The 12,833-nt window shown below is 42.6% G+C and overlaps 1 protein-coding gene across 2 annotated transcripts in view; it reads left to right on the top strand.

Annotated features, from left to right (window-relative positions):
• Window positions 1–12,291, top strand: part of caprin1a (cell cycle associated protein 1a) — a 14,028-nt gene extending 1,737 nt beyond the window's left edge. The window contains exons 3-19 of one of the 2 annotated variants that reach the window (XM_027178466.2): window positions 232–294; window positions 1,458–1,544; window positions 1,651–1,892; window positions 2,264–2,346; window positions 4,097–4,294; window positions 4,378–4,430; window positions 4,548–4,634; window positions 5,910–6,104; window positions 6,198–6,288; window positions 6,541–6,602; window positions 6,721–6,831; window positions 6,914–7,042; window positions 7,745–7,898; window positions 8,118–8,321; window positions 8,662–8,768; window positions 10,324–10,384; window positions 11,841–12,291. In XM_027178466.2, coding sequence (XP_027034267.2) covers window positions 232–294; window positions 1,458–1,544; window positions 1,651–1,892; window positions 2,264–2,346; window positions 4,097–4,294; window positions 4,378–4,430; window positions 4,548–4,634; window positions 5,910–6,104; window positions 6,198–6,288; window positions 6,541–6,602; window positions 6,721–6,831; window positions 6,914–7,042; window positions 7,745–7,898; window positions 8,118–8,321; window positions 8,662–8,768; window positions 10,324–10,384; window positions 11,841–11,905 — 1,992 coding nt within the window. In that variant the 3' untranslated portion in view covers window positions 11,906–12,291. The remainder of the gene's footprint in view (window positions 1–231; window positions 295–1,457; window positions 1,545–1,650; window positions 1,893–2,263; window positions 2,347–4,096; window positions 4,295–4,377; window positions 4,431–4,547; window positions 4,635–5,909; window positions 6,105–6,197; window positions 6,289–6,540; window positions 6,603–6,720; window positions 6,832–6,913; window positions 7,043–7,744; window positions 7,899–8,117; window positions 8,322–8,661; window positions 8,769–10,323; window positions 10,385–11,840) is intronic. The other variant, XM_027178467.2, reaches the window with a different exon arrangement.
• The last annotated feature ends 542 nt before the right edge of the window (window positions 12,292–12,833 follow it).

Here is a 12,833-nt window from a genome sequence, read left to right as displayed (position 1 = left end):
CTGATGCTCTCAACTAAAAGATGCTGTAAGAGGGAAAAGGGCAGAAAGATGTAATTTAAGACTGGCACCCTCAGAAGCAGTCTTGTGTGCACTGTCTAAAGCTCTTCTTGGGAAATAAGTGTTGCTAAGCGAGCTTTATTTCTTTACAGTCTAAACATTAAGTCTTCTATGAACATGTCCACTAATTAATGTCTTTTTTTTTTTTTTTGGTTTTGTTGTTTTGTTTTTTAGTCCAAGCTGGATGACTACAAGACACGGAAGGACAATGGGGAGAGGCTCAATCAGGATCAGCTGGTTTGTATTAGTCTTGTTTTAGTTTAGATTTATTCACCTGTGGTCTTTAAATTATAGTTTAATCTTAAGATGTGGAAAACCAGTGAGATGGGTTAGTTCCTGTTCAGTTATGTTACAGGAACGATAAACATGTGCTCTCTCTCTCTATATACTCTGTCTACATGTCATGTTGACACTGGAGACTCCTTCCATAAATGTTAAACGTGTCCTAATAAAAATCTCGTGTCGGCTACGTGGTGTCCACTGTACAAACCCCTGCGAACGAGCGGTTTCCATAGAGCCGATAGCGTTAGAACAAGCTTTTGAAACCCTTCACTACTCTGTCAGATGGTATGAAAAATGCATACTTGATCCGATCGCATCGCTAGTTTGGAATTAAATAAAAATTCTGATCAGATTTCTTCACCTCAGCAGTTCAGGTTTTACTGCAAACATGTATTTTAACGTACAGTATAATCTCAGATGGTTCACTTTGCCTGCCATCTTCATTTAATTTCCCAAAAATCATAACCATGTTTTGATGAGGTGAACTAGCTGCTGGATAAACCAAGAGTTAAACCGGTTCTTCCTCCCTAGCGTCTTCAGCCGACAGCTTTGGCACATTTTATAGATAGTCCAGTTCCCTTTTCTCCACCGTTTCCTGATTTTTACACCATGTGCACTTTACCCATTTGGACTGCGTCCTTAAGGATTAATAACAACGTTGCTCCATGTTTTCCATCCTCTGAGAAATGATGCTGCATTCTGAAACTGCCGTGTCCATTTTCTATCTGATCCCGTCAGCAGTTTACTGCAGAGGGGTTTTTTTTTTTTTTTTTTTTAGGGGGACGTCTGAACTTGCAATTATGTTCTTAACCTTGTTGTCCTCAAGCTCACTTTAAATCTAAATTAAATACCATTTATATACCATTTAAATACCATTCAATTGGTGGTGTGAGCTCTGTTGCCAAAGTGTCGTATGCTTAACTCTGAGCTCTGTCTTTCTGAGCAGGAATTCAGTTTCGTTTGGTTTTGTTTGACACCGTGCCAAGCGTTCATTTAAATATTGCGCTCGAGCGTAGAGACAAAAGGAGGAAGAAAAAATAAGTTTGTTTAACTCTCGTAGCAGCACGACGTTTGTGTTAAAGCTCTGAATACCGATTTCTGATTCTTTATTATTTTAGGACGCCTTGGCTAAAGCTCAGGAGGTGGCACACAACTTGGACTTTGCCCGGGAGCTGCTTAAGAGCTTCTCTACTTTAAACGTTGAGGTTGGATTCAGTTTCTCAGTCTTTATCTGTTTTATTTTGCTACCCAAGCTTCTCCGAGCGTGAACTTTTTCTTTTTTTTTAAATTTTATTCTTTTTCCTCGTGCAGATCCAGAAGGCGGTGAAGAAGACGGCACGGCGGGAGCAGCTAAAGCGCGAGGAGGCAGAGCAGCGGCGCCTGAAGGCTGTGCTGGAGGTGCAGTATGTTCTGGACCAGCTCGGGGAGGAGAGCGTGAGGCAGGAGCTGAGGCAGGAACGAGGGAACGACGGGCCTCTGCTGACCGAGGCCGAGCTCACGGGACTCGACGACTTCTACAAGCTGGTCGGCCCTGAGAGGGACCCAAATATCAGGTAAGAAGTAGGTCAGAGTTTGGGGGGGTTCACCAAGGACAAAAAAAAAAATCCCCACGTTTCCTTTTATTTGAAAGTCCAGGTCCCCCAATATATGACTAATAGATTACTAGCCTAAATATTATTGACTATTAATGGGGATTAAAATTATAAATTATCTGCTTGTTTACCTCCCTTTAGCTTTATATTTAAAAATAAATTGTTAACGTTCTAAAACTTTCTCCAACGGACGCCGTTTATTTAGACATTTTGTCTCGATCACTGCCAGATGTATTTTGTAAATCACAGATTTATTTATTTTTTTATCATTAAAAATGCAAATCACTTGCCGCCTGTTTGACGACGTCGATGTTTTTCATTCGCTTTTCCAGGCTGACGGATCAGTTCGAGGAGGCGTCTGTGCATTTCTGGGAGCTGTTGGAAGGAAGAGACAAAGCTGTGGCAGGAACCACATGTAAGTCCTCACCGTCCCCTTGTTAACGCTCACCGTACAGAATAGTTTTAATTCAGCTTCAGATGTTCTTTAAATAACCTTTTCATAATTTCAAACGGGGTCATAAATCAAATCGCGTCAGAGGAAGCCATCAGTTATCGAGCGTCCTGGCGAAGTCCGAGGTTCGCTCTGAAAGCCTGTGGGGTATGAAGGATGTGCAGGGTCACAACTACACGATAAGTCACACTTTAACCCGCGTTCACCTTCGAGACAGTTCAGTCAAGCACTGTTTTACTCGGTAGCTTAAAAACTATTGCCACACAGGGACGCATGCTTTTCATTTATTTGGCAAAAAAGAGTGTGTTTTGTTCTCTCTACAGGAACTTGTGCCTTCTAAGCACACAAAGACTGAAATTAACTTGCATTTATCAAACTTCCGACTTCAGTGTAGCTCTTACAAAAAAAAAATGTAAAGAAAGAGAGGAACTCTTACAAGCTCTGTCTTTTTAAACAAGTCAAAATATTTTAAATATATAATATAATGTAATAACATAATATAATGAGGCTATAACAATAGCAAAGGCCATAATCATAAAGTCAAGCATAAGTTTAACATCTTAACACGAAGGTCATATTAGAAGTGTTGTCATTAGCATATCGAATGCATTTTGCACAATACTTGCACACAGTCGCAGTTCTATCTACTGTTTTATTTCCGTTGTCATCGTAAGTAACATGAAATCCAAAATGTTCCCACACACCGGATTTGAACGACGCGGGCGCATGCGCCAACTCCGGTCAGCTTTCATTATCACCTCCTCTTGTCATTTCCGCAGCACTCCGTACTCAACTTATACTGTCTATATGTATGTTTGTGCGAAACTGAGCACGGGGCTACACTGCGCATGCACCGAACCGTGCGACGTACACACGAACTGAATCGAGACAAGCGAACCGAACGGTTCGGGTGTTTTTTCATGTACCGTGCCATCCCTATTCAGCTGACGTGTTTTCAAAATTACGCTCACTCACGTCGTTATTCAAGACGTACGAGTCTGCAATGCAAGTAAGATTTGAGACGTCAAGAGTGTGAATCTGAAATGATCGCCTTTGGGGCTTTTTACACCTGGTCACTTCCTGCGTTTTCTGGGATGCGATGGCTACCCGATGGTAAAAAGACCAGGTCTAAATGTCCTCCGAAACGTTTTGGAGACAGATATAAACCCGATGGTACAAACCCCTTCAGGAGGTGGTCTGGGACGCGTTTCAGATGAAACTGGACAGGTGTAAATGAATGTGGTTGTTCAAGCCACATACATCAGCACTATACTCCTCCCAAACGGAACTACGTCACTCGCAGGTGATCGTTCACCTAGGCGTCTCGTCGGGTCTTAACACGCGCTGCTGCCGCCAGCGAAAATGTAGCAGTAAACGCTGTTTTTTTGTAGCATAACCATAGTAACCAGGTTTTTTTTTTTTTTATTATAGCATTCTGAAAACCGTATACACCAAAGCGTGTTCCGTTTCAATTACCCCGGAAATGAGGTAAAATATTAGCATTTTGGGCGGGAGCAGAAAGATCGGAGCGATATCCGAACAGTTTTAACAAATCAGATAGCTATCGGATCAGAGAAAACACACGAAGTGACCGGAGGTAAAAAGGCCCTTTTACACAAGTGTTTGAGTCTCTGATGTGAGGAATTGCAATTGTTGAATGTTCTGCATAGCATTAAGTCATTATATGAACTCGTGAACCTTTTCTGCATCATAGACAAGGCCCTCAAAGAGACTCTGGACAAGATCCTGCTCAGCAGCTACTTCGACCAGACGCAAACGCACCAGAACGGAGTGTGTGAGGAAGAGGAAGAGGAGGAGGAGGAGGAACAGCAGCCGCAGCCACCACAGCCGCAGCAGCAGCAACCTGCTCCTGTAGAGCCGGCGGAGTGTGAGGAGCAGCCAGCAGAGCCAGGCATGAATAATCCCTGTGTACATATGACTGTAGTAATGCGTCTGGTGCTGGAGGTTATAGCTTTACTGGTGTTTATCTTACAGAGCTGCTGGTCACTCAAGAATTCACAGAGCCCATTGAAGTGGAAGCAACAGAGGTTGGTATTGGTGTGTTGTAAATTTAGATTTATTTTTTTTATTTTATTTTATTTTTTCTGGGTGCCTAATTTGTTTATTTTAATTTTTATTATTATTTATTTTATTTTTTTTTGCAGTTTGTAAACCGAAAGTTCATTCCAGAAGCCGCTTATAACACCAGTACTGAAAAAGAGCAGGGAGGGGATTGGGCTGTGAGCTCTGAGGTGAGATCTGGGTCTGTACTTTAGATCGCTTTCACATGTTCGCTCTGAATCATCGGTACGTTCGATCGAGTGCGGAAACTCTCTTGTGCCGTGGGATGTGATGTTCAGAGCAAAGAGGGTGTTCATCTGCATTTGATCAACGTTGAGCTAAAGCGGATAAACCAACAGCATCAGGCTTGGGATGGAAGCTTGTTGGTTTATCAGCAGCTGTAGCACAAACTTGACTTTACAGGGTGCCCTGAAATTCTCCATACATGAGAATTAAGGCTTTCTAGCAAAATGTCTTTCAAAAATGTTCACACTTGCTTTATTAACTAATATTTAGAGACTTGTAGGACCCACTGTATAGTGTAGGTCTACATGGACACTAAATCCTCATTTGTACCAAGACTCTTTAGAAGAAGCTGTATTGTGTATAAGGGCTAATCTACAGGATTGTCTCCACCTGGTGGCCTCCCAATGCTATTACACCTTGCAGGATGTGAAACAGCTAACACGCTCTTAAAGGTGGGGTCTCCGATGTTTGAAAGCCAATGTTGCCATAAAATCACCAAAACAAACACACCTAAGCCAAACGGGTCCCACCCCTGTATCGATAGCTCCGCCCACACATACATACGTAACTCAGGCGACTAATGGAAAGAAATGTCTATCATAGCTGAAGGGAAGAACAATACGATTGTAGATAAACAAACAAGCAAAAATGCCACACAAGCATAATGATGTAAAGGACAAAGGCATATATTAGTTCTGTGTAACAAAGCAAAACCAACGTTACTCACCTATCGAGAAGGAAAAAAGCGCCTCGGCGTCTTAAGTAAAGTCGGCCACATATTCACAGGTCGGAGTTTCCCGAGTCGATAACTCCTGAGCTAAACGCCGTTACTACACAAAACGCGGTTGTAGCTGCCTCTCTACATTACTACGATAGAAAAGAGGTGTTATTTGTGTAGTAACAGCGTTTAGCTCAGGAGTTATTGACTCGGGAAACTCCAACCTGTGAATATGTGGCCAACTTCCTGCTCCTTCAGTTCTCTCCAGCGCTGGAAAGCTGATCCTATATTAACACGTCCTACTTCTTGCTTTATCACCCTGACATGATTTAATGAACATGCTGATGTGGTGAAGGTATTTGCCTTGAGAACCTTGCCAAAAAAGGAAACATTTATAGGTATTTCTGCATCATTAGACAGAAAACCTTAAACAAACAAACCTATTTTGCAGATTTGAAAAACCATCTTTTGACGTTTTCATCAGTTTCTTGTCTGTCTACAGATCGTAAGCTCCCTCCAGCAGCAGCAGCCTCCTCAGCCTCAGCAGCCTCCTTCATCGATGAGCCCGGCTCTTGTGAGTTCGGAGGTCCACTCGCTCGCCCCCGTGATCTCTCCATCCTCGACTGACCCGCTGGTCAGGAAGCAGGCTGTGCAGGACCTCATGGCACAGATGCAGGGCACCTACAACTTCATGCAGGTCAGCAGCCTGTCACACGATGATAAAAAGGCAAACATTTGCTCCGTATGCTTTCCCAAAAAAAAAAAAATCCTTTCCTTTCCTTTATGGCAGGACTCCATGCTGGAATTTGACGGACAGTCTCTGGATCCCGCCATCGTATCTGCTCAGCCTATGAAGACCGCACAGATGGTCTGCGCTCCAGGTAAAGACGGAAATTTGCGTATTCACCGAAAACGTTGCTGGTACAACAGTCATACTTTCCAGTCATGAAGCATTTATTCCCAACTCAACAGAATGACTAATCTTTTCTGATGCCTGCAATGTGGCAGCCATTTTGTTTGTTTATTAGCTGTGTGTGAGAGAGAGAGGCGCGCACACACACACACACGCACACACATGGGGTCTGTTAAGTATGAGACGAGGAGTTTTGACGTTCTGTTTTGATTGTGTGCAGCTCACACAGAATCCCGACTCCCTCAACACAGCACGGTCCCTGTGCATCCAGAACCCACACAAGTGAGTAGACGGGTCTTGTAGTAGGAGGCAAAAAAAATTTTCCTTATTGTCGAGTCGCTAAAATGTTCTCTTTTTTTTTTTTTTTTTTTTTTTTTTTTTCTCTTCCCCTCCTGTTTAGGTTCCCATGGTGCCCCCTCCCGCTGAAGCATACGCCTCTACGCCGCCGCTCTACCAGCCCCCTCACAGCACAGACCCTCGGCCTCAGCCCGACGCTATCGATCCCCTACAGGTATTTACGCCGTGCGCCATCTACAGCTGCGGCGATGAGATGTTTGTCCGTGTGCCTTACTCGTGACTCATTCACGTTCTAGGTGTCCATGCCCCTGTCGTCCGAGCAGCCCCCTGCCCCGTCGTCCCAGCCCCAGGCGTTTCAGTCCGTCTCCAAACCCCTGCACAGTGGAATCAATGTTAACGCTGCACCATTCCAGTCCATGCAAGCGGTAAGAGTGCTGTTTTTTTTACATCCTTTCTCTTCCCTTTACCCGAGTGAGGTGGACTCCGAATCGGCTCTGAACGAAGTGTGCGTGCACTTTGCCTTTCGGTTCTATAGACTGAACAGACACGGCTGTAAGAGATGAATAAGTCAGGCAGTATTTCTCATAAGTCACTTATTGAACACCAGCTGCGTTCGCTGTGCTCAGGTGACGTTTACTACTTGTACACAGTAGGGCGTGTTTACTTCCCCAAACAGTGTTTCTAAGAATTAAAAAAGCCTTTCCCACCATTCAGCTTCTCTCTTTCTCTATTGCTTTCTTTCTCTATCGCTTTCTTTCTCTTTCTTTCTCTCCCTCTTTCTCTCTCTTTCTTTCTTTCTTTCTTTTAGAACAGGTACAGGACATGTAATGGTGAATGTCGTTTCCTAGTTATGCTCTCTGATGCCACCACTCGATGTAGCTCATCTTTTCATTGTTCCTTATAACATTTATACAAGTTAACTTGCCCTTAATTCAAATCTCAAGTGTCCTAACTACTTAACCCAAACTCCTCCTTCCTCACACAAGGAATTCTTGGCAAATATCGTCTCGTCAGTGTCTCGTAGAAATGTCCAATCTAAACAAGTTTGTATTCTCTTTTGTTGGAAATAAATTGGGTTGAAGATCGTTTTGATTTCTTAACGTTCTTTGGTCTGTTCTGATGCTCAGGTGTTCAACCTGAACGCCCCGGTTCCTCCTTCGAACGAGATGGAGTCTCAGAAGATGTCGAGTCCGTATCAGAGCACTTACAGCCAGAGCTTCAGCAGCCAGCCCACACACACTGTGGAGCATCAGGAGCTTCAGCAGGAACCTCTCCAGTCAGGTGAATCGTCTCTTTCAGTCCTGTAACACGAGGGAATCGGTTGAATTTAACCAGATGGAATGTTTCCCACATTTAACACTTTATTTCTTCACTTTTACATCCGAGTGACTCGTTCGTTAGTACGTTTGTGGGAGAAAATGGCATCCGTTTTATTTCCTGCTCTATCTGTTAAATTTACCGTGTGTATAAACTCGATGGTCCTGCTGCTTTATTACTCAGTTGTCGGAGCGTTCCACACTCAAGACCAAGGAATACCTTCCTCTGGGGGCCACCAGTCCATGAGTCAACAGCCGTCGGGTCAGGGCGCGGGGTTCGGACGTCAGCCTCAGTCGTTCTACAGCAGCCGAGCCGTGCCACGTGGAGGACCCCGGAACGCCAGAGGGGCCATGAACGGATACCGCGGACCATCCAACGGTTTCAGAGGTACGTTCTGTTTGGGCGCCCGCTATATATTTGTCAGGGCATGGTGTTAACTCGCTTATTATTATAACACTGCTTATGACCTAGCTCTTCAATGGGAACAAAAGTAATGGCACGCAATAAAAGGCGTAAGCTGGCATTGATGCACCGCAGTGGCTCGAGCTGCATCGCCGTTACGTTTCATAGTTTTCGACAAACTCGCAGCCTTTTATGGTTTTGTGGGTGGAGCTTAATGTCAACGTGCAGTAAATGTGCTTGGACACTTGGCATGCAAACCGAATCTTTTGATGGTTCTGAAGGCACGTGTGCAACTTTTTATTATTAAGTAAGTGTGTGTTTGCAGGTGGATATGATGGCTATCGTGCTCCTTTTCCCAACACTCCCAACACCGGTTATGGACAGACCCAGTTCAGCACTCCACGGGATTACTCGAGCAGCACCTACCAACGGGTACACACTCCTTACCACTCGCTGATTTAACCCCACATCTGCTCGGACGTTACAAAATGTCGACTCGCGTTTAAGCTAATCTCTAAGCATGAGGTCGGTCGGTCTGTCTCAGTAAGTGTACAATGCTTTTGTTAAACTGAACCTGATCACACTTTTCATTCAGGAAATCTGATGCAGCTGAATAACAATAATCTAATTATCCAGTGAGTGTTTACTGTTTAATCTGATTCCCTGGAAAGAATTTAGTCACGCAAACCTCCACTTACTCGCGTCAAATGAGACCGACTTTAAAAAAAAAAAATTCACTTCAGTCGATGAGCGTTAGAAATCTGATTAGAGCCAAACTTCAAATCGACTGTTTATAAAATCAGATTGACTCATTTAGAGTAGGGCTGGGCGATACGGCTGAAAACCATATCACGATATCAGTGTCGTATCGGTCGATATCGATAGTGATATTTTTTTATGACCCATTTAAAATAAGGACCAGGACCAACTTAACCTTCCTCTGATCATAACCCATCAGTTAAGACAGAAATGTCAACAATCAGGAAACCTCAAATAATTATAATGTAAACATAAGTCTAAAGTCACAATGAACACTTAGCTATTATCTCTTAACATTTTAAGGTGCAAAATGAAAGGAAATGTTTAATAAAGTGTAATAAAATAGAGCAAAGTGTTAAATCTAAACAGAGAACCTGAGAATTTAGTGCTAGGGAGTTCACTAGCTGTTCACCTTCTGGTGACAAGTGTGAAAATATGTGCAGTGTTTTGTAAACAGAAATAAAACCGAGGTAGACTGAGATACATCTGTAATATAAAACACAAACCTGGTGCACTACAGTAACGTTGAAATATAAAACCTGCAGAAATATGAAGTAGCCGACTTTTCCTCTATTTATAATCTCCTCGCTCGCTGCTGCTCATTTTCTGCTCATCAGTCGCTGGTTACTGAAGAGGAATCCAGCAGACCGGCACGAGACGACGATATGGCGCAACCAAACGTGATACTGATACATGACTCGCTGTTCGTGTCCCTCCCTTTGTTGCTAGGTTACCAGAGAGCGAGTGCCTTTGGTAAAGGTGGGGTCTTCGATGTTTGAGAAATGCTTCAGAAAACTGAGTCGGGACGACAAATCAAAACAAACATGTAGCCAAAACGCTGTTACTACACAAATAACACCTCTTTTCTATTGTAGTAACGTAGAGAGGCAGCTACAACTGCATTTTGTGTAGTAACAGCGTTTAGCTCAGGAGTTATTGTCTCGGGGAAACTCCATCGGAGACCCCACCTTTTAATGCAACCAAAACTTGCTTCGAAACCTCCTTTTTTTTTCCAACGACGAATTAAAAGAAAAATACCGAACATTTTATCGAAACACATTTTTATTGATATCGATCACGTGTCTATCGCGATACGTATCGTTATCGTTTTATCACCCAGCCCTGATTTAGACCCAAAGTTACAAGATTATTAGCCTGTGTGAATGCTTCAACTTATCAGATCTTTTTTTTTTTTTTTCTCCTTTGTTTTTCTTTCTTTTCCCAACAGGAAGGATATCAGCAGAGCTTCAAGAGAGGCGCTGCCCAGGGAGCTCGAGGTAGCTCTCGAGGTAATGCTCAAGCGATGCGATCCTAAAACGCTTTGAGAAGACGTAGTTGTCTTTCGGCCACCTCGAACATTCATTTATTAAGAATGGGTTAACTTTCCCTTTTTTTTTTTCCTTTTAAATTTCCCTCTCTTGCTCTTTCTTTGACATCAGTGGTATGTTTCTATTTTGGCTTATCAAGTAACCCTTGATATTTTACGGAGACACACGTGCTGAGCTGAAACTGTCAGTGTTGTGATTTTTCAGCAAGGTTGTGTTAAAAAGCAAATAGATATTCATGTAAAACTTTAAAGATTTTCATTAATTTATTTTTTGTATAAAATAAAATGCAAAAAAAATTAACCGCCACTGTTAATCCAATACATGACTTGTTTTTTTTTTTTCCTTTTGTTTGGGTTTTTTTTCCCCCCTCCGTACTCACTTATCCCTCGGTTCTCACCACCGGGTTTTGAAATAATCTTCCTCCTCTTCCTCAGTCTCTTCTTCCACACTTCATTTTAGAGGAAATTCCTGCAGCCCTGGCCTTTGTATGCTCATGTTGCTCCTTGAGAGAATGTTTCAATAAAGACGTGTTGCATTACCTGCTTTGTCTGCGCTTATTATTTTTCCTTCTTTAAATCCCTTCCTGGCTTTTTTTTTTTTTCTTTTTGATGCTCCAGAATCTGTACACCTGCCTGAAACGGGACGAACGATCGCGCTGGCTCTTGCTATAACTTTTTTATTTATTTATTTTTCTCCTCCTCCAAAGGATTGCAGGTGATTTTTGTCTGGCTTTAGTCCCAGAGATTTCCACAGCTTTGCTTTCCTGTCTTTTTTATTTTTTGCACTGTTCATTGCACTACGTGACGGCCGGCACAAAAGAGAAACGATTTCCGTTTCGGTTCTAAACGTTTTCATTTATTTCTGTCTGGCTACAGGAAATAATCTGCATCGACCACGACGTTAAAGTAATCCTGTAGATCAGGGGTGTCCGATGTACCGTCTGAGAAACTAATCTGCTCCAGCGTCTGTTATAAATTCTAATCATTTTAGAATTTACAAAAAAAAATTTTTAATGAGCTACAGGCAATGTGTCAATTTATCAAGCTAAAAAAAGTAACGTCTCTTTCTGAACGTATTCCAGGTTTATTCATGACACAAATCCCAGTTTGTTTTGTTTTTTTTCCTTCAAAGTTATTGACGTTTTCTTGTTCACCAAACCTTTGCTTTACTCGTTGTAATAAGTTTTGGCACCCCTGCTGTAGCTTTTGGGGTTCTCTTGTAGGATTTAAACCTCATCCGTTTGCTAAAATGACCCGTATTAGTTGCTTAACGAGGTGAGTCCTGCTTTCACACCTAAAGACTTGTGCATGCGATTCATTATTGATTTATTTTATAACCTGCATGATTTGAATCGATTGACTGATGAACTTGGACCTTGCGATCACGTTGGAATTGTGTGTGTGTGTGTGTGTTGCAGGACGAGGCGGACCGTACAAACCGAGCCGAGGGATGAGCGGCGTGACTGCAGTGCAGACTTGTTAACCCTAAACACACCACCTTCCTGTAACCCACACACCAGACTCTACTCCATCGGTCCATGGAGCAAGGGGTCTGGACACTTAAACATGATCACCATGGTAACAACGCCATACCACCGTACCTTATAAAGCTTTCTGTTTGTCAGTCACACTTTCGATAGCCTTAATTCTGTACAGCAGGAACGTTTGTGCCTTTTTTTTTTTTCTTTAAAAAGTCGGACCAGGATCCACGACTCGAATACACAAACGTAGCCCAGAAAGGTGACCTGATCTGTACTGTATTGTAATGATTCATTTTGTGATGTACTTTAATCTGCACCAGACTTATATGATATGAAGCGATCTTGTCGGAATGAAATGTCTTTCATTTTTAATAAATGATCACATTGATGATTTGATGTAGTTTGTAGAGAGGACCATCAAAAATTTATTCTAACTTTAAAGAGTTTAGTTATAAAACTGTACTGTTACAGTATGAGGGGCTTTTTTTTTTTTGCACACATCAAGCCACAGTGATCAAGAAATTGAAGGATAGGAATGCTCAAGTCTCTTTTTTTGGGGGGGGGGGGGGGGGTTTCTCACCTCTTCTGGTCACATGACTGGATTTTGTACAGTTGTTTAGATTGAGTTACTCAGATATTCAGAGATTTGAGACCAAACTTTGTACCACTTTGGCACATGGACACCAAACGTGACCTGCCGGATCATGTCAGGTTTCAGGACAATGCCACCTACTGGTCATAAGATGGGAAAGGGAAAAAAATATTCTTTTTAATTCTGAACAATCAGATGTGGGATGTTTAAGATTCACTAAAGCCCATTTTCAGATCATTTCATCTCCACATGATTTATGCACTTAACCCCTGATGATCACTACTGAAACTCCGATATAAAACACTGCAAGAGTTCACACCGCAACCAAGGACAAAAAC

Source organism: Tachysurus fulvidraco, chromosome 2, assembly GCF_022655615.1.
Source record: "Tachysurus fulvidraco isolate hzauxx_2018 chromosome 2, HZAU_PFXX_2.0, whole genome shotgun sequence".
In the NCBI taxonomy this organism is placed as follows: Eukaryota; Metazoa; Chordata; class Actinopteri; order Siluriformes; family Bagridae; genus Tachysurus; species Tachysurus fulvidraco.
Note: the sequence above shows the minus strand (reverse complement) of the source record. Positions and strands in the feature narration are given on the sequence as shown.